The 20820-nt window shown below is 45.1% G+C and overlaps 1 protein-coding gene across 12 annotated transcripts in view; it reads right to left on the reverse strand.

Annotated features, from left to right (window-relative positions):
• The window catches only part of NEK7 (NIMA related kinase 7), a 120467-nt gene that overhangs the window by 64282 nt on the left and 35365 nt on the right, over positions 1–20820 (reverse strand). For 10 of the 12 annotated variants that reach the window (XR_012123010.1, XR_012123009.1, XM_037004678.2 and 7 more), the window contains exon 2: positions 8666–8749. Coding sequence is in view for 9 of the 12 variants with exons in the window: in XM_037004678.2 (XP_036860573.1) it covers positions 8666–8722 (57 nt within the window). In the remaining 3 variants the exon portion in view is untranslated. Of the gene's footprint in view, positions 1–3574; positions 3677–3697; positions 3858–8665; positions 8750–20820 lie in introns of those variants that run through there. The other 2 variants (XM_073217206.1, XM_073217205.1) reach the window with 2 other exon arrangements.

The following is a 20820-nucleotide window of genomic DNA, read 5'->3' on the forward strand; positions in this document are numbered from 1 at the left end:
TGGTGAGAAAACGCCTCCTACAGACACAGAGATGGGGAGAAATGGAGGGAAGAGGTTTTCTAAAACTTACTCCTTTATTCCACAAATATTAACAGAGAAGGGTAACACAAAAACAAAAAGACAATAAACAAATACACAGTAGCATCTAACCTTTATTCTGCACATTTGAGCTCCATGAAAGAAATGGGTGGTGACCTGATGGCCCACGAGCAGGTGGTCATCTGGGACTGGGTGATGCAGGATGACCGTGCGGAGGGGACACTGACACTAACACTGGAGGCCAGGGGGAAGCAAGGCACAGACAGAACCGCTGGGGAAACGTCTGAAGGGAAGACCGGGCTTGGGGCATTCGAGGGGAGCGGGAAGGACACCGTGGCTGGAGGGGTGCAGAGGGGCCCGCGACGAGAACAGGCCTCCAGGGGCGAGCGGGCCGGTGGCACTGGGCTCCGGAGCACCGTGCTGTGGCCTCATGGGCCGCGGGCACGAAGAACGGGGGCCCGGCTCAGAGCAGCGGGAGAGGGAACAGGGGGTCGGGCCGGGGCGAGGCACACGGCCTGGGGGCACGGTGAGGGGCAAGGCAGGGAGGAATCAAGGACAAATCGCAGGTTTTTGGCCTGAGCACCTGACAGTGATGCCATTTCCTGGGAAAAACAAGGCAGAAGGTGAAGCAGCCTGGGCAGCAGGCAGGTAACAGAAACACGGCGAAGAACACAGTGCGGTTCGCAGGACGCGATGGGAGGGGGTGCACTCCTCGCTCAGACACGGAGGGGGGCGCACGTGGGGCACCTCGGCCCCCAGAGCAGCTAGGGAGCAGGGAGCCCCGGACCCGGAGGGCGCGACTGCGGAGCCCTGGCTGCACCCCGAGCCCATGGCAGGGCCTGAACCCTCAGCCTCTCCCCACACCCCACCCAAGGTGGGGGACGGACAGGGCGCCCCCAGCCTCCCCGCCTCCTCAGCTCCCTCCCACTGGGCACGCGGGTTCCCTGCTCAGTCTCCCATCCACTGGTTCTGGAGGTTCGCACTGGGCGGAACTGACCGCGGCCCTCCCCTCGCCCTCTGACGGACACCCTGTGAAGACTCCTCCAGGAAGTCCTCACCCCCGTCCCCACGCTGCACACTGAATGAGATCCAGCCAAAAAGAAAACCGTAATTAAATTTATTCTATATATGTGTATAGCTGGAGAAACATCAAAATTTTTGTATTTGGGAAATATTTGTTTTATGGGTATTTCGTGAGAAAACTATGAAATGTAATCATAGCCATTAAGTCATAATATTCAAATGACTGTGATATAAAAGAAGACAAAATATAAAGGTATCCTACATGGAAGGTAGTATGACTGGATTCTAACAGAGCAGAATCCACACGCCCAGTGCTGCCTTTCCAACACAGGTGCCACGGGGCATGCGGACTCGGTCAGGGAAGGTTCCCAACACTGAGCACATCTGAAACGTCGCCTTTAGAACTGCAGCCAGTTCGTGGACCCTATGAAAACCATGGCCTCATGTAAGAAGGTATCCCACTGTATCAAAAGAGGAATACCAAGACTAGGTACCAATTAAATACTTGGCTTGAAGGGATGTTAAGAATATTTCCAAATACCAAATTCACCCTCAACCCCAGAACAGTTTTCACCAGTCATCAAACTGTGTGCCGGGCTCTGAACGCAGGTCCAAGCAAGGGTGGAGAACTACTGGGACTGCGGCCAGCCTCATCCCACCCACACCGCCGTTCAAATGGGAATTTCCAAGACAGCAGAGGAGTGAATCCTCACCCTATTCTCATTCTTTCAAAATCATCTTTCTCAAAGTACTTCCTTTAAAATCTGAGAAAGACTGATCCCTAAATATGTAAATATGATCAATCAATTTAATGCAAAATTCAACCAAATTTTAGGTATTTTGAAATCACTTCTTGTTTGACAGCTTTCTCCTCATTCTCTTCCAGTCTTTTCCTAAATAACTCTCAAGTCACTGAAATCTAGGTAATACTGACATAATAAAGTTAAAGTGAGCAATGCTTAGCTGAAGAGGTGGCACTTAGTTTTCATTTAGAGATTCATTCATTCATCCAAGTAACATTCACTCAGTGTCCATTACCCACTACTCATCAATATAAAATATGATCTACAAAAGTGCACGCCACTGCTGGAAGGGTACGTTCTCATTTATCAGAATCATGCTAGCACAAGGAACTGCCCAATAACCATTTTTCTGAGAGTAATCTTCTTGTTGTCTTCAAATTACATATCCCCTCTGCTATCACACTTTCCCTGGGGTCTCCATCATGAACTGTAGATCATATACGTTTATAAGGAGCCTTTGCGCTCACTGTGTTCCATTAGAGACCATTTCTTCTTGAATGCCCCCTGAGGCGATTACATCACCACCTTGGATTTGGAGGTGAAAGAGAGCACGTGTAATAAGCAAGATAAACCTGAATCTGAGTCCAGAATAGAGAATGACACAAAATGCAGCTGGAGAAGTAAAAGATCAGACGATATAAGACCTTAACACAAATAAGAAAATGCAGAATTCATTCCCACAGCAACTAAAAATCCAGCATTTTAAGATCAATATAATAAAATACATGCTTTACAAGAAGGCTCTTGCTACAATGTAAAGAATGGATTACAAAAGATAAAATGAGAGACAAAGAGATCAGTTACAAAGCTTCAGCAATAATCCTGGCAAATGGTGACAATGATCTAAATTAGAGCAGCTACACACCAAGGCCGCAAGCAGGCTCGGCAGCTGTTCAGGGAGCAGAGCCAAGACAGCGTGGGGACCGTCTGAGCTCCGGGGGCGAGACTCCCTGCTGGGCGCCCGGGCAGCAGCATGCGGGGCAGTGATCGCCAGCAGAGGCGGCCTTGAGCAGGATGCGACCCAGCTCACCCCGAGACGAGGCATGAACCTCAAGGGCCGCAGAGCCTGAGGAGCCCCGGCCGGCCAGGCGGTGTGCGCGAGGCCGCTTCTGGGAAAGCTAGGCAGCCGCTGGCTCGGACCAGACGGGGGTCCAACGCCGACACTTACTACTGCCTGACCGCCAGCAGGTTAGTTACTCAGTCTGAGCTGCAGTCTCTCTGTTTACAAAGTATGAGAAATGATGCCTCAAGTGCCCTCTGTGGGGACAGATGAAACCGTGTACTCAGAATGCCTAGCACAGGGTAGCTGCATTCTGAGAGCGCAATCATCAGCAGGTCCTGGAATCAACTGCCCAGGGCAAAGGCTGGAGGAAGGTGAGGGGACGGCGAGCCAGGGGCCACGCTGTCAGTCCCAGCAGAGGGGCGACGAGGCCAGCGAGGAGCAGCTGCTGGGAAGGCGCGAATCCATCCACGGGTGGCAGGAGCCTCCCCACTGCCGAGAGAAGAGAGAAGCAGGGTCTGAAGTGTCCCTGGATGGGGATGGCCGCTGCCCCCCAGCCCCCCGATGTGCGGGTCCTAGAGAACGAGTGGCCTCCGCCTGAGGGTTCCAGGGGAAGCAGGGTCCCTGAGGCAAAGAGGGACATTCCAGCTAAAGTGAGGAGGAGAGAAGAAAAGGAGTCCAGAAAGAAATGGAGGACATAGGTGGTTACCTGTACGATGAAAGAGGAATTCTGGAGATACTTATATATTGTAATGCTCATTTAAAAGGTGGTGCTCGAAAAGAAAGAATGGGTCGATTCGATACCAAGTTCACATCCATTTGACAGCATCACCTGGGTGCCTGCTAGGTGCTCTGGGCGCCGTTCCAGGAGCTACCGACGAAGCTTCTGCTCTAGGAGACCAGCAGCGAGCCGAATGGAAGGCGGCAGACGAGGCAGGAAGGGGTCCATGGAGTAAGTTCAGCCTTGAGGCCACACTGGCCAGGTGCGGAGGCTCAGTTTTCATGGAAGGGACACAGAAGGTGGTATTTAAATATATGCTTGATGAATCAGCAAGCTGACAAGGAACAGATACAATGTTTTAAACAGCCATGATTTGACTGAACTTTTGTATTTTGTATAATTTCCTATTGATTCTGTGTTGACAGCAGACTGAAGGGAGGCAAGGGTGGGGGCAGAGACCAAGTGGGAAGCTACCGGCGTCCAGTGGGTGTCAGATCAGAAGGACTGTGACCAGTGGAGGAGTAGGAAGTATTCCAATTCTAAATATATTTTAAAGATATGTGGATCTGCTGACAGATTAGATGAGACGAAGAGATGCGAGGAAGTCACGGGAGCCTGGGAGTTCCAGACGGAGGAACTGAACAGAAGGACTTGCCAGCAGCTTCTGGAGAGGGTGGCAGACGGAACAGTTCGCAAGGAACAGAGTTCAGGGTCGGACACGTCAGGCTTGAGACATGCAACGGAATCCGATGCCAAGCAGGAAACCGGACATATGAGTGTGGCACCAGGACAGAGGTCCAGGTTGAGATATAAATTTGAGGATCACCAACACACAGATCATATTCAGGATCACGAAACCGAGAGCGATGACCGGTTCAGGGACAGAGATGCAGAAGAGGCCGGACGTCCCGGGGCACTCCGCTTGGGGAAGCCAGAAGGGGGAATCAGCCGGGGGAGCATGAGACGGAAGAGGAGCAGTGCTCTCGGAAGCAGGCGGTGACCAGGTTTCAGAGGAGGGCGCGGCTGCCGAGCCAGTACGAGGCCTGAGGACTGACCACCAGACCCGCGCGGGGCCCTGGCAAGAGCGGTGCAGGGAGAAAGGAGAAACGGGAGACTCGGCACAAGCAAATCTTTCTGGGGATTTTCAGGTCAGCAGATGGAGAGGAGGACTTCAAAAGCTGTTTTTGGTTTTGTTTTGGTTTGTTGTTGAGATGGAAAAAGAGAGGAGACAGTATGGTGACGGGAGGACTGGCAGACGGGCACAGCTGGGGGCAGCTGGGGCCGCGCTGAGGTCGGCCTTCCAGGGCGGGGGGCTGGCGAACCCAACAGCACGGGCCGCGAGGACGACGACCAGCGAGCGGTCTGGGGCAGCTCTCCCGATGCTCCAGTTTTTCAAGTGAACCAGGAAACGGGGCATCGGCTGAGAGGGAGGGTGGGATACGTGCCGGGTGTGGAGAGGAAAGACGCGGAATCATCGCCCAGGGGAAGAACGGGCCAAGGGTGTGACGCCGTAAGCACGGTTAGGGTCACCTGAGGTTCCGGCCATGACCTTAAACAGTGGCAAGAGCCTTCTCTGCTCAGGAGTCTGCTGCTCTTTTTCCTGTACCTTCATCAATAAAAGGTTATGTAATAAAACAAACAGTTAAAAGGAGACCAACACATCTAAATTTCTATAAAGCCTTCCTCGAACAGAAGCTCTGCTCGGTGCTATATGACAAGTACCTTGGCAAAATTAACTCATCAAAAGAAGTACGCTTACAATGATCCTTATCTCATAAAGCACTCCTGCAAATTAAGCTGAAAAGAGGGGACAGTAACATAGTTACCATGTCCAAAAATCTTACCTACTCAGTAGGGTCCACAGGAGCTACCTTGCTCTGCCCAGAGGGCCCCGGACCACCACCCCGACATGCTACGAGGCGACTTCAGCTCATGTCTCCGGGCTCGCCAACACGCCAGGCAGCAGGGCACTGTCGGCAGGGCTGCCTGGGGCCTGAAGGACGGTGGCCTACGTGACTATTCCAGTCGGGAGACTGCACGGCAAGACCCTCACAGCTCCCGAGCTGTACAAGTAAGGGGTGTGTTTTCTGCCTGCAGACCTGGGGTGCTTTCCCTCTGTCACAGGGAGCCAAAGAGTTACACTAGACATCTTCAAATTTACAAATAATAATTTGTAAGCTAAGTCCTGATGATTACCACAGTAAAATCTAATTACTCACAGAAATTCTTAGAATTGTACTCAGAGATTATAATTTTTCATATTTAAATCTATGATAAAAAAGTGAATGTACATAGTCCTCTTCACTAAACAGCCCTCAATCAAAATACTCACGAAATAGTTTAGTAGTTGCAAACTTCTATTGCTTAAAATTATTCTTGTGGTAAAAAGTATTTTACTGTGTCTCTGTCACTGTCTTTAATACAGTCTGTTGCTTTTTTTGTTTTTGACTAAGCTAAATCCATTGCTCCACAAACAACAGTCCTAAAGCAGTCAGAATATATAGGATAAAATCTAGTCAAAACATCCTTTACATTATCTTCTAGACTTGGGTGGAAGGAATCAGACAGAAGAAAATGAAAGGAAGGGCAGGAGAGGGGAACTGACAGAATTTTCCCTAAGCTCAAAACAATGACAGTAATGCAAATAATAATAATAATAATAATAATAATAATAATAATAATAATAATAATAAAGACAAATCTCACATTCTGAAACTTTAAAAAAAAAAACTTGTGTCATACAAACAATGAGCATGTGTTACCGCCCATCACAGTGAGAGTGTCTGTCTCAGAACAATTCACCAAGAATACACATCACTCATCATTGTAACAGGAACTGGAGCTGGACACCTAGAAAGCTGACTTCCTGAGCTATCCCGTGGTCCGGACGGTATCAGCACCACAAAAGTGGACGGAGTCCCTGGCTAACCACGCACTGCCCTTAGCTGTCGCCATCCCGTGATGCAGGCTGACACTGTGGAATGACACAGGAGACGCTGTCGGCCAGCCTTTACAGCGACACCGAGGGCAGCATTCTTCAAAGCCTCGGGAGGCACTGAGGCCTGTGGGCTCATGCCAGGCGGTCTTCCTCTCGCTGTCCCACACCACCAGTCTGAATGCAGAGGAGGCAGCCGTCCTTCCCTCCCCCGCTGGCCATGGGCCACAGAACCTGGCTGACACCTGCCTCTTCCCAACAGGGAAGGGGTCCAGCCACACAGAGCAGCAGCAGGCGGCATGAACGAGTAGCTGTAAACGGAGAGGCAGAACCACACATATAATCTTGGAATCTATGCTGTGTGGCAGCCTCGTGTCTCACAGGAAAACAATCACTTTAATTTCTGCCTCCTACCGCCACTCCAACCTTTCCTGCTTGGTGAGTCAGCAGGAGGCAAAAACACAAGTGCCTTTTTTTCCCTTTTAAGCTTAGAGCTGTTCAAAACTGGGCATCTCAAAATCGTAACATGAACTACCCAGTTTTTAGAGGCACTTCCTTTACTGTCTTCACTAGAAATGACACCTGAGGCAACCACGTTGTGTGCAGCGGGCAGAACCGGCACCGGCTACGTCTGTACCTAACAGAGAGGGGCTGCCTCGTTTCGCCTTGATGACTCACGACCAAAACACAAAACACAGACAGTGGATTTAAAAAAGCAAACAACCATGTTGAAATGAAGATGTCAGCCTCACACTAAGCTAAGCCTCTCCTGAACAGAGAATTCAGGCAAGTGTGACATGGCAGCCATGTCAGGTGCACAAGGGACGGGGCTCTGCTAGCCGGCGTCCGAGGGGGTCGCTGGCTGGCTTTGGCCGCCCTTCCTGGAGCCCCTGCAGGACCACAGGTCATCCCCGAGTGGGGGACCCAGTCCTCTTCCTCAAGAAGAGCCTGACCCGAGAGGAGGAAGGGAAATGCCCACGTGAGGTGACACAAAGGTCTCAGAAATACCAGAAGACATGCAACGAAGAACGTTATCATCAGATTTCCAGGAAAAAATACTACCTTTAGAAAACCGGAAAAAGTGGCAGGGGCAGAGGTATTTTAGACAGACCCTGAAGGATGTGCAGAATCTCAGACGATAGACAGGAGGATGGAGGGGACGGACTGAACACAGTCAGAGAGGCGAAGAGGGAGTCATTCACAGGCAGTATCTCCTGAATGGTGCTTCACGGACATGGACTGCGTAAGAAGTCAATAGACGTGCTTAAAAAGGGGGTTTGGGGGAGTCCCACGGTCAAGTTTAAAACACCACACCCGCCGTCCTCCAAAAGGCACATAAGTATATGAAAGGCCCTGAGAAGAGCCGCCATAAAGTCACTGTCTGACTGTGTCTCCCAAACCTGACTACAGACCTCATTTGAAAGAAATCTACCAATTCTTCAATTTCAGAATTACTATCCAAGGAAAACTGACACAAGATTAGAGAGTGTATTTGAGACACACTATAGAATGTCTCACATGCCAAACTGAGAAATGCAGCCTTTATGAATGAATAACAACAAACTTAAGGCATTAACAACAAAAATAAGGTGCTGCCCCACCTCAGGGTGTCTGTCCCTGGAGCCTGCCGTCAGGTACTGACTGAGCCTCACCGCGAGCATCCATAACACACAGGGTCTTATATGACAAACAATCGACAATGGAGTGTGCACTTTTTTTTACTGAAACATTCTTTTTACTTCATTTTCTGTTACAAAAAGCAAGCAACTATGTAATGGGAGAAACACAGCACTACTGAGAGCTGGGAGAGTGGCAACACGCAGGACAGGAGCGGACAGGGCAGGGCAGCCACGGCCAGCAGGCCTGGACACAAGCTCACAGCCCCACAGCCGGGCCTGGGGTTGTCCCCTCACGCCACTCACTACAGGCCACTCAGTGAAGAGCTAACACTGCCTTTCTTTCACGTTTGTACATGAGAACTAAGTATTCTAAAACACTATTTTAAAATATAAACAATTCTGACTAAAACTTGGAAATGCATAATTAGCATTTTTGGGCTACTTTGCTTCCTAAAGGCACTGTAAATGTACTTCTTTCCTCACATAATGAACACGTATTTATGCTGCCATCTTTAGGACAATTACCTGTGGCTGGAACTGAGGGACAGGTGGCCCTTGTATTCCTTGTGATTGCTCATCCATTGTCTGAGGCAACAGGAACTTAGAACCCTGCAAAAACACAAAGTTGGAGTTTAAATTATGTAATCATTGCCAATTTGTGTTGCTTATGCCTGATGCTTGCATTCAAATACAGAGATTTACCCAAAGCTTCAAACAGTGTCCATTAAGATATCCTATACTTGCATATCTGCCAGTTGCTAAATCCAAGCTCTGTTTAGCTACCACACCATCCACCCTCACCTTCAGGGCTATGATCCAAGACCTGGCATGGAAGGCTGAAGCCATGGATAATACCAAACTCTACATGTACTACGCTTTCCGTATCCATACATACTTGTGACAAAGTTTACTTTGTAAATTAGGTACAGTAAGAGATTAACAACAATAGAACAATCAAATAATACACAGTAATAAGTTATATGAATATGGTCTCTCCCAAAATATCTTACTGTACTGTCCACAGACAGCTTCTTGTGATCAGGTGAGATGATAAAATGCCTAAAAGATGAGGTGAAGTGAGGTAAATAACGTAGGCACTGTGATGTAGTGTCAGGCTGCTACTGACCTTCTGCTTACCAGGAAGATCATCTACTTCCAGACCACAACTGACTGAGGGTAACTGAGGCTGCAGAAACTAAAGGGAGGGCCTGCTGTATTCATTCTCTCAACTAACCCCACTTCTCCAAAATAACATTACGTGCTCATAAAATCCATTTGTGAGATGAAATTCTCTCTTCTCCATTATGCCTTATAGAACAGAAGCTTCCCCTTGCCCTCACCAGTACGGGAAGGTACCCAAGGAGCTTCCTATAGTCACAGTCAGTGTTCCACATACCTAAAACGCACCTCACGCATACTCTAAAAAGTCGGTACTTTCGGTATGTGTTCACAATGTTTACTGTGATTCTGAGGTTTAAGCTGAAGAAGCCAATCCTCCTATGAGGCTGTTTGTTCTTCTATGCATATTTTGTTTATAAACACTCATCCATTAATTCAGTAAACAGAGGCTGAAGACCCCTACATGCCAAGTACTGCACAAGCTCAAGAGCTGAGCTGTGAGCAGGGCAGGCACGGCATCTGTCCCAGAGCTGGAAGTGCACACACTCTGCACAATGCAAATATTTCTAAGCTCTTTGTCAGTATTATTTAATATAACTAAATTCCTGCAGGTTAAAAAACTAGGATCGAAAAAAAACAGAGGATGGCGGCGTGAGTAGAGCAGTGGAAATCTCCTCCGAAAAACACATAGAGCTATGAAAATATAACAATGAAAAATCTTCCTAAAATAGAGACCACAGGACACAGGACAACATCCAGACCACATCCACACCTGCAAGAACCCAGCGCCTTGCGAAGGGGGTAAGATACAAGCCCTGGCCCGATGGGACCCGAGCGCCCCTCCCCCCGGCTCCCGGCGGGTGGAAAGAAACTGGAGCGGTTTTTTTTTGGCGAGTGCTTTTTGGAAGCCTTAAAGGAACGGGCTCCCATTGCTAGGGAGGCACGGTGGCGGGACCAGTGAGCAGGTGCCTGGGACCAGCGCCTGAGGACAAAGAATATCCCACGTTTTTCCCTGCGGGATCGGTGGGCGGGTGCCTAAGACTGGCACTTGAGGACAGAGGAAATCGCGCGTTTTTCCCCTTATTTTTCTCTTTTTTGCAAGTGCTTTTTGGAAGCCTAAAAGGGACAGGGACCCCGGTGCTAGGGAGGCAGGGCAGCGGGACTGGTGAGCGGGTGCCTGGGACCGGCACCTGAGGACAAAGAATATCCCGCATTTTTCCCTGTGGGACCGGTGGGCGGGTGCCTGAGACCGGCACCTGAGGACGGAGGAAATCGCGCGTTTTTCCCCTTTTTTTCTCTCTTTTTGGCGAGTGCTTTTTGGAAGCCTTAAAGGGACAGGGACCCCGGTGCTAGGGAGGCAGGGCGGCGTGACTGGTGAGCGGGTGCCTGGGACCAGCGCCTGAGGACAAAAAATATCGAGCGTTCTTTCCCTGCGGGACTGGTGGGTGGGAGCTTTTTGGAAGCCTTGAAAGGACAGGGACCCTGGTACTAGGGAGACAGGGCAGCAGGACCAGTGAGCGGGTGCCTGGGACTGGCACCTGAGGACAAAAAAAAAATCGCATGTTTTTCCCTTTTTTTTTCTTTCTGTTCTCTCTCTCATTGTTGCTGTTGTTGTTTTGGTTTGGAGAGTGCTTTTTGGAAGTCTTAAAGGGGCAGGACAGGTCACTTAGACCAGAGGCAGGGAATCTGGGGATCTCTGGGCACTCTAACCTCCTGGGCAGCAGGGAGCACAGAGGCCCCTTACGGAGATAAATAGCCTCCCGGCCGCTCCCCCTCCAACGGGGCTCCACCATTTTGGAGGAACAGCCCCACCCAGGCCACGCAGATAAACCCCAAAGCAACTGGGCAGGAAGCAGAAGCCCTGTCTGCGCACAGCTGCCCAGCACAAGCCACTAGAGATCGCTGTTCTCCCAGGAGAAGGCCACAAACCAACAAGAAGGGAAGCTCTTCCAGGGGTCACTTGTACCAGCTCTGCAAACTATCTCTATCACCATGAAAAGGCAAAACTACAGGCAGACAAAGATCACAGAGACAACACCTGAGGAGACAGACCTGACCAGTCCCCCTGAAAAAGAATTCAAAATAAAAATCATGAACATGCTGACGGAGATGCAGAGAAAAATGCAAGAGCAATGGGATGAGATGCAGAGAAAAATGCAAGAGCAGTGGGATGAGATGCAGAGAAAAATGCAAGAGAAGTGGGATGAAGTCCAGAAGGAGATCACAGATGTCAGGAAGGAGATCACAGAAGTGAAACAATCCCTGGAAGGATTTATAAGCAGAATGGATAAGATGCAAGAGGCCATTGAAGGAATAGAAGCCAGAGAACAGGAACGTATAGAAGCTGACATAGAGAGAGATAAAAGGATCTCCAGGAATGAAACAACACTAAGAGAACTACGTGACAAATCCAAAAGGAATAATATTCGTATTATAGGGGTACCGGAAGAAGAAGAAAGAGGAAAAGGGATAGAAAGTCTCTTTGAAGAAATAATTGCTAAAAACTTCCCCAAAATGGGGGAGGAAATAATCGAACAGACCATGGAATTACACAGAACCCCCAACAGAAAGGATCCAAGGAGGACAACACCAAGACACATAGTAATTAAAATGGCAAGGATCAAGGACAAGGAAAGAGTTTTAAAGGCAGCTAGAGAGAAAAAGGTCACCTATAAAGGAAAACCCATCAGGCTAACATCAGACTTCTCGACAGAAACCCTACAGGCCAGAAGAGAATGGCATGATATACTTAATGCAATGAAACAGAAGGGCCTTGAACCAAGGATACTGTATCCAGCACGACTATCATTTAAATATGATGGCGGGATTAAACAATTCCCAGACAAGCAAAAGTTGAGGGAATTTGCCTCCCAAAAAACCACCTCTACAGAGCATCCTACAGGGACTGCTCTAGATGGGAGCACCCCTAAAAAGAGCACAAAACAAACCACACAACATATGAAGAATGGAGGAGGAGGAATAAGAAGGGAGAGAAGAAAAGAATCTCTAGACAGTGTATATAACAGTCAATAAGCGAGCTAAGTTAGGCAGTAAGATACTAAAGAAGCTAACCTTGAACCTTTGGTAACCACGAATCTAAAGCCTGCAATGGCAATAAGTACATATCTCTCAATAGTCACCCTAAATGTAAATGGACTTAATGCACCAATCAAAAGACACACAGTAATAGAATGGATAAAAAAGCAAGACCCATCTATATGCTGCTTACAAGAAACTCACCTTAAACCCAAAGACAAGCAGAGACTAAAAGTCAAGGGATGGAAAAACATATTTCAGGCAAACAACAGTGAGAAGAAAGCAGGGGTTGCAGTACTAATATCAGACAAAATAGACTTCAAAACAAAGAAAGTAACAAGAGATAAAGAAGGATACTACATAATGATAAAGGGCTCAGTCCAACAAGAGGATATAATCATTCTAAATATATATGCACCCAATACAGGAGCACCAGCATATGTGAAGCAAATACTAACAGAACTAAAGAGGGAAATAGACTGCAATGCATCCATTTTAGGAGATTTCAACACACCACTCACCCCAAAGGATAGATCCACCGGGCAGAAAATAAGTAAGGACACACAGGCACTGAACAACACCCTAGAACAGATGGACCTAATAGACATCTATAGAACTCTACATCTGAAAGCAACAGGATATACATTCTTCTCAAGTGCACATGGAACATTCTCCAGAATAGACCACATACTAGCTCACAAAAAGAGCCTCAGTAAATTCCAAAATATTGAAATTCTACCAACCAATTTTTCAGACCACAAAGGTATAAAAGTAGAAGTAAATTCCACAACAAAAACAAAAAGGCTCACAAACACATGGAGGCTTAACAACATGCTACTAAATAGTCAATGGATCAATGAACAAATCAAAATAGAGATCAAGGAATATAGAGAAACAAATGACAACAACAACACAAAGCCCCAACTTCTGTGGGACGCAGAGAAAGCAGTCTTAAGAGGAAAATACATAGCAATCCAGGCACACCTGAAGAAGGAAGAACAATCCCAAATGAATAGTCTAACATCACAATTATCAAAACTGGAAAAAGAAGAACAAATGAGGCCTAAAGTCAGCAGAAGGAGGGACATAATAAAAATCAGAGAAGAAATAAACAAAATTGAGAAGAATAAAACAATAGCAAAAGTCAACGAAACCAAGAGCTGGTTCATTGAGAAAATAAACAAAATAGATAAGCCTCTAGCCAAACTTATTAAGAGAAAAAGAGAATCAACACAAATCAACATAATCAGAAATGAGAATGGAAAAATCACGACAGACCCCACAAAAATACAAAGAATTATTAAAGACTACTATGAAAACCTATATGCCAACAAGCTGGAAAACCTAGAAGAAATGGACAACTTCCTAGAAAAATACAACCTCCCAAGACTGACCAAGGAAGAAACACAGAAGTTAAACAAACCAATTACGAGCAAAGAAATTGAAACGGTAATCAAAAAACTACCCAAAAACAAAGCACCCGGGCCGGACAGATTTACCTCAGAATTTTATCAGACACACAGAGAAGACATAATACCCATTCTCCTTAAAGTATTCGAAAAAATAGAAGAAGAGGCAATACTTCCAAACTCATTCTATGAAGCCACCATCACCCTAATACCAAAACCAGGCAAAGACCCCATCAAAAAAGAAAATTACAGACCAATATCCCTGATGAATGTAGATGCAAAAATACTCAATAAAATATTAGCAAACAGAATTCAACGGTATATCAAAAGGATCATACACCATGACCAAGTGGGATTCATCCCAGGGATGCAAGGATGGTACAACATTCGAAAATCCATCAATATCATCCACCACATCAACAAAAAGAAAGACAAAAACCACATGATCATCTCCATAGATGCTGAAAAAGCATTTGACAAAATTCAACATCCATTCATGATAAAAACTCTCAGCAAAATGGGAATAGAGGGCAAGTACCTCAACATAATAAAGGCTATATATGATAAACCCACAGCCAGCATTATACTGAACAGCGAGAAGCTGAAAGCATTTCCTCTGAGATCGGAAACCAGACAGGGATGCCCACTCTCCCCACTGTTATTCAACATAGTACTGGAGGTCCTAGCCACGGCAATTAGACAAAACAAAGAAATACAAGGAATCCAGATTGGTAAAGAAGAAGTTAAACTGTCACTATTTGCAGATGATATGATACTGTACATAAAAAACCCTAAAGACTCCACTCCAAAACTACTAGAACTGATATCGGAACACAGCAAAGTTGCAGGATACAAAATTAACACACACAAATTTGTGGCTTTGCTATACACTAACAATGAACCAATAGAAAGAGGAATCAGGAAAACAATTCCATTCACCATTGCATCAAAAAGAATAAAATACCTAGGAATAAACCTAACCAAAGAAGTGAAAGACTTATACCCTGAAAACTACAAGTCACTCTTAAGAGAAATGGAAACTCATCCCATGCTCATGGCTAGGAAGAATTAATATCATCAAAATGGCCCAAAGTAATATACAGATTTGATGCAATCCCTCTCAAATTACCAGCAACATTCTTCAATGAATTGGAACAAATAATTCAAAAATTCATATGGAAACACCAAAGACCCCAAATAGCCAAAGCAATCCTGAAAAATAAGAATAAAGTAGGGGGGATCTCACTCCCCAACTTCAAGCTCTACTACAAAGCCATAGTAATCAAGACAATTTGGTACTGGCACAAGAACAGAGCCACAGACCAGTGGAACAGATTAGAGACTCCAGAAATTAACCCAAACATTTATGGTCAATTAATATTTGATAAATTAGCCATGGACATACAATGGCAATATGACAGTCTCTTCAACAGATGGTGCTGACAAAACTGGACAGCTACATGTAGGAGAATGAAACTGGACCTTTGTCTAACCCCATATACAAAGGTAAACTCAAAATGGATCAAAGACCTGAATGTAAGTCATGAAACCATTAAACTCTTGGAAAAAAACATAGGCAAAAACCTCTTAGACATAAACATGAGTGACCTCGTCTTGAACATATCTCCCCAGGCAAGGAAAACAACAGCAAAAATGAGCAGGTGGGACTACATTAAGCTGAAAAGCTTCTGTACACCGAAAGACACCATCAATAGAACAAAAAGGAACCCTACAGTATGGGAGAATATATTTGAAAATGACACATCCGATAAAGGCTTGACGTCCAGAATATATAAAGAGCTCACACGCCTCAACAAACAAAAAACAAATAACCCAAATAAAAAATGGGAAGAGGAACTGAACAGACAGTTCTCTAAAAAAAGAAATACAGATAGCCAACAGACACATGAAAAGATGCTCCACATCGCTAATTATCAGAGAAATGCAAATTAAAACTACAATGAGGTATCACCTCACACCAGTAAGGATGGCTGCCATCCAAAAGACAAACAACAACAAATGTTGGCGAGGCTGTGGAGAAAGGGGAACCCTCCTACACTGCTGGTGGGAATGTAAATTAGTTCAACCATTGTGGAAAGCAGTATGGAGGTTCATCAAAATGCTCAAAACAGACCTACCATTTGACCCAGGAATTCCACTCCTAGGAATTTACCCTAAGAACGCAGCAATCAAGTTTGAGAAAGACAGATGCACCCCTATGTTTATCGCAGCACTATTTACAATAGTCAAGAATTGGAAGCAACCTAAATGTACATTGGTAGATGAATGGATAAAGAAGATGTGGTACATATACACAATGGAATACTACTCAGCCATAAGAAGTGGAAAAATCCAACCATTTGCAGCAACATGGATGGAGCTGGAGAGTATTATGCTTAGTGAAATAAGCCAAGCGGAGAAAGAGAAATACCAAATGATTTCACTCATCTGAGGAGTATAAGAACAAAGGAAAAACTGAAGGAACAAAACAGCAGCGGAATTACAGAACCCAAAAATGGACTAACAGGTATCAAAGGGAAAGGAACTGGGGAGGATGGGTGGGCAGGGAGGGATAAGAGGGGGAAAGAAGAAGAGGGGTATTAAGATTAGCATGCATGGGGGGGGAGGGAGAAAGGGGAGGGTGGGCTGTACAACACAGAGAGGACAAGTAGTGATTCTACAACATTTGCTAAACTGATGGACAGTAACCGTAATGTGGTTGTTAGGGGGAACCTGATATAGGGGAGAGCATAGTAAACATAGTATTCTTCAGGTAAGTGTAGATTAAAGATTTTTTAAAAAAAAAGAGAGAAAGAAAGAAAAGGGGGATTACTCCTTGATAGGATAAAACTATTGGTAAATCAAAGATCAACGCATGCTTTAAATATCCTTAATGTTGATCACTTAAAGGGTGTCAGATGATCAGCTATGGAGGTACTCTTTTCTGATAATATTCCTTTCTCTTAATTAAAAAAAAAAAAAAGCAGTTACTGTGTGCTGACCTCCAATGAGTTCTGCACAGTGGTATAGAGGGCATGTCAAAGTGTGGGCAAAGGGTCTGTTTGTTTCTACGCAGAAGATCAAGGCCTAGCTTGGATACCCAGAAAATGAACTAAGATACGATATGAGGAGGAGCTTCCAGCATCAGCACTCTCTGGAGGACTTGTGCCGGGGGATGATCATCAAAAAGCCTCCACAGGGATCCGGACGATGCTGCGGTTGTGGCTGCATCCACCCCACCATTTCCTGGACTTGCCATAGGAATGAGGAGGGAGATGTCTAGGCTGGCATGTGCATACAGTGAGACAACGAATTTGACCGGATCTGTACTGTTGGAACTCAACCAGGAGCTGGGAGGGGTGCAAGTTGTAGCACTCCAAAATCTTATGACTATAGACTATCTACAGTTAAAAGAACATATGGGATGTGAACAGATCCCAGAAATGGGCTGCTTTGTCTGATTTCTCTCAGACTGTTCAAGTACAGTTGGACAATATCCATCGTATCATAGACAAATTTTCACAAATGCCTAGAGTGCCTAAATCGTTTTCTTGGCTTCACTGGAGATGGATGGTAATTACAGATTTGCTTAGTTTATGTCACCGTATTCCTATTATGTTAATGTGTGAGCGCAAATTAGTTGGTAGTTTAAAACCTATACATGCTTAAGGTACTCTACAAGAAGATATGTCAAAGAAATAATCAATCCTCCCATGTTTTCTTCCATATGCTACCTCTATAGCTTTTCTTCTTCCTTCCTAATTACAACCCTTAAATAGAATTCGTGCCTCATATCGAATTTACCGAGTATCATAATTCCTCCAGGTGGTAAAGATACCTGGAGACAAGTGCTGGGCATAGAAGCCACAGGGCATAAATCTGCAAAGAAGTAAAAAGCTAACCTTTTCAAACAATATGGCCTCTCTCTCCCTTACCAACTTTACATTTCCCTGTATGGCCCCGGAAGATGACTGGTTAGCCAGAGACGGGTAAGATTCCTCAAGGGAGGAACAACCTAAGACAGGCACAGTCGCAGGGGGGCCATCAGGTGAGAAATTGGGGATCAACAGAGGTGAGGCTCAGAACCTCACCCCCCCTGTTTTGAGAGAAATCTTCTGCATCCGTGGATGTTTTGCTGCCCTTGTCTACCCTGGATTAATACTTAGTCCATAGGCACACACCTGATCATCTACATTTGCCCTCTTACAGCACTAAACTATGTTTTCTACCTTTATCTTGCATCTACCTACCACTTCAGCATTTTATTAAAAATAAAAATAATAATAATAATAAAGGGAGAAATGTGGGATCAACATATAAATCAAGTATAAAAATCAAACGAATATTCATACTTGACCTGATTGTTTATAGTTCATAATGCGTGATCAAAACCGAAAGTTTCTGTGATGACTGCCCTTGTACTGTTCACCATGTAAGAATTTATTCACTATGTAAGAATTCGTTCACCATGTAAGAACTTGTTCGTTATGCTTCAGAAGATTGGAGACTGACGAGAATTAGGCTTGAGATGGATTAATGATTATGCATTGAGCATTGACCCCCCCTATAGAGAATTTTATTGTTGTTAACAATCATTTGATCAATAAATATGAGAGATGCCCTCTCAGAAAAAAAAAAAAGTGACCTGCGAATTTAAATGCTGATCTGTTACTACTAGTTTTAAAGCACCTTGAAAATAAAAAATGATCAAAGAAAGTAACAGAAAAGGCACCAAACCTATATAAAAATCTGTGACTACCTCTTTATTATTTATTTCTAAAAGAAAACTGCAAAATCCTTCTACTGATTTAGAAAACTGAATATTCTACCAAATTCTACTTGTTGGGAATAAAATAAAAGTCATCATCCTTCTTTTCTTGGGCCAATCGCCTAACAAACGGTGGAAATAAAAACAAAATATTTCTAGGTAAAAATACTGTTTCTAAATTTCTAATTACTTTAAAAAGCTGTACTTTACTTCTAGCATTTCATAAAATGGCATACTCAATAATACTCATTTTGTTAAAGCCTAAATCGTCTAAAAGCATTAAAGAAAATAACGACACAAGAATTCCAAATCACCCTGACAGTTTGACGTGGTTTGCTTGTTTTGTGAGAGAACATCAGGGCACACAGATTCAGGAAAGCAGAGGCTGAAATGCAGAGACGCCACCAAGGTCTGTTCTGCTTCCTTCCACTGCCTGAAATCTGGCAGCATGTTCCCAGGTGACTGAAGGACTGAACTGCAGGTTCCACAGTGGACTCTGACGGCAACAATTTGATGGTTTTGGTGGGGGATGCAGGGGCGGTCTCTGGATATACACGTGATCAGGGAGGAGGAAACAGTGCTAAAGCAATATTTTCATCCGAATATTTTCACCTGTTTCAAACATAATATAAGCACTTTTCGAAATAATATGACTAAGAGTGTATGTGTTTGAAATGGTTCATTTTAGTGCCAAGCTGACTGGGTCCTCAGGTGCCCCGATACTTGGTTAAATATTACTGCTGAGTACGTCTGTGAGCAGGCTTGCGGTGAGGCAGCACCTGCGCTGACCGCGTTCGGCAGGCTGCCTCCCGGGGCGGGCACGCCCTGCAGCCCAGCTCGCCGGAGCGCTGGGCTTCCGGGCCCCGGCCAGGCTCACAGCACTGGCCCTCTTGGCTCCCAGGCCTTCAGGCTTGAGCTCGCACACAGCCCGTGGCCTCTCCTGGTTCCCAGGGCTTGGGATTCGAACTAGAACTAGACCACCAGCTTTTCTGGGCCTCAGCTCACTGATACCAGCGTGTGGTACCCCCTTGCCTCCAGAAGCACAGGAGCCAATTCCTTACACAAACTTCTTCATCCAGGGGCACATGTGGGTGTGTGTGCACAGTCAGATGCAGGTTAAGGCGACCACAGCTACGGAGAGAGGGATGCTGTGTGCGTGTTCAAATGTGTATCCCACTGGCCTCTCTGAGGAACCTGACTTAAATTAAAATATCTGTTTACAAAGCAACATAAATCACATAGGTAAACAAAATGATACCCTTCTCTTTCTTTTTTAAAATGACTGAAATCTAAAGTTTAACTTTCAGATCAGTTAGGATACAAATTATTTACGCATTCTTTCTTAAACTGATCACTTTTTTTAATTTAAATGCTGTAACTGGGTAGTCACATTTTGTAAGTTTTATAAGTTTATCATCTAAGTTTAGTAGCTATTCTGAGTAGCTAAAAATAATGTAGCCCTAAAGGAATGGATAAAATAACTTAAAACTGTTGGTTCCACAAGAACAAATATTTTGAAACATAAAATTAGCCTTCATCTTTAAAGCCCTTAACATTAATCTGAATGTTTAAAGAACCTGCAAGTGGGTCATGAGATATTTGTTCCCAAGCTGAAAATCTATATACAAGTTGTTCCCTGGAAAGACTTTCAACCAAAAATTATTAAAAACCAAAAGAAGGACTAACAGAAAGTCAGACCGCACAGCAGCTTAATGGCTGTGACACTCTCCTCAGAAGATCCTGTTACTTGCACTCAGAATGAATCCTTAATTCTTTTAACTTGAGGCGAACACCTACTTTTTCTCTCAATTGTGCTTTAAATATAACTAATCAAATTATAAGATGTCGGTTCATATAATCAGAGATTTATTACATCATAATCAAGAATAACAAAATTTTAAATGTCTATTATTTCAAATGACATCCCTTTCATTCTTTTTTTTTTCCTATGTGACACTAAAACCAGTAAACTCTTACTTCACACTTACATTCAAAATACATAGTAAGCCACATATGCACTGAACTAAACTTTAATGCTGAGGTACTTCCAAAGCCAATGGTTAAGTTAGGGTTTTGAAAGAAGCCTCCAAAGAATAATAAATTTACTGAACATCCACTGGCAAAGTATTATTCATAATCTACAAACCATTATTTTCTGCTCACTCAAGCATACATCAGGCTAGTCAAAAGAAGAAGCAAGAGTCAACATACACGGCCCACAGTCCGGTTCTGCCGCGCCCCCAGCCTCCGTGCACGGCGGGTTCCTTCTCTGCGAAACAGAGATGAGACACCCCCCGACCTGCTTCCCGGAGTGGTCGGGATTGTTTGGTGACGCGACTGACGGAAGT

This window comes from Manis javanica, chromosome 11 (genome assembly GCF_040802235.1).
Source record: "Manis javanica isolate MJ-LG chromosome 11, MJ_LKY, whole genome shotgun sequence".
NCBI lineage: Eukaryota > Metazoa > Chordata > Mammalia > Pholidota > Manidae > Manis > Manis javanica.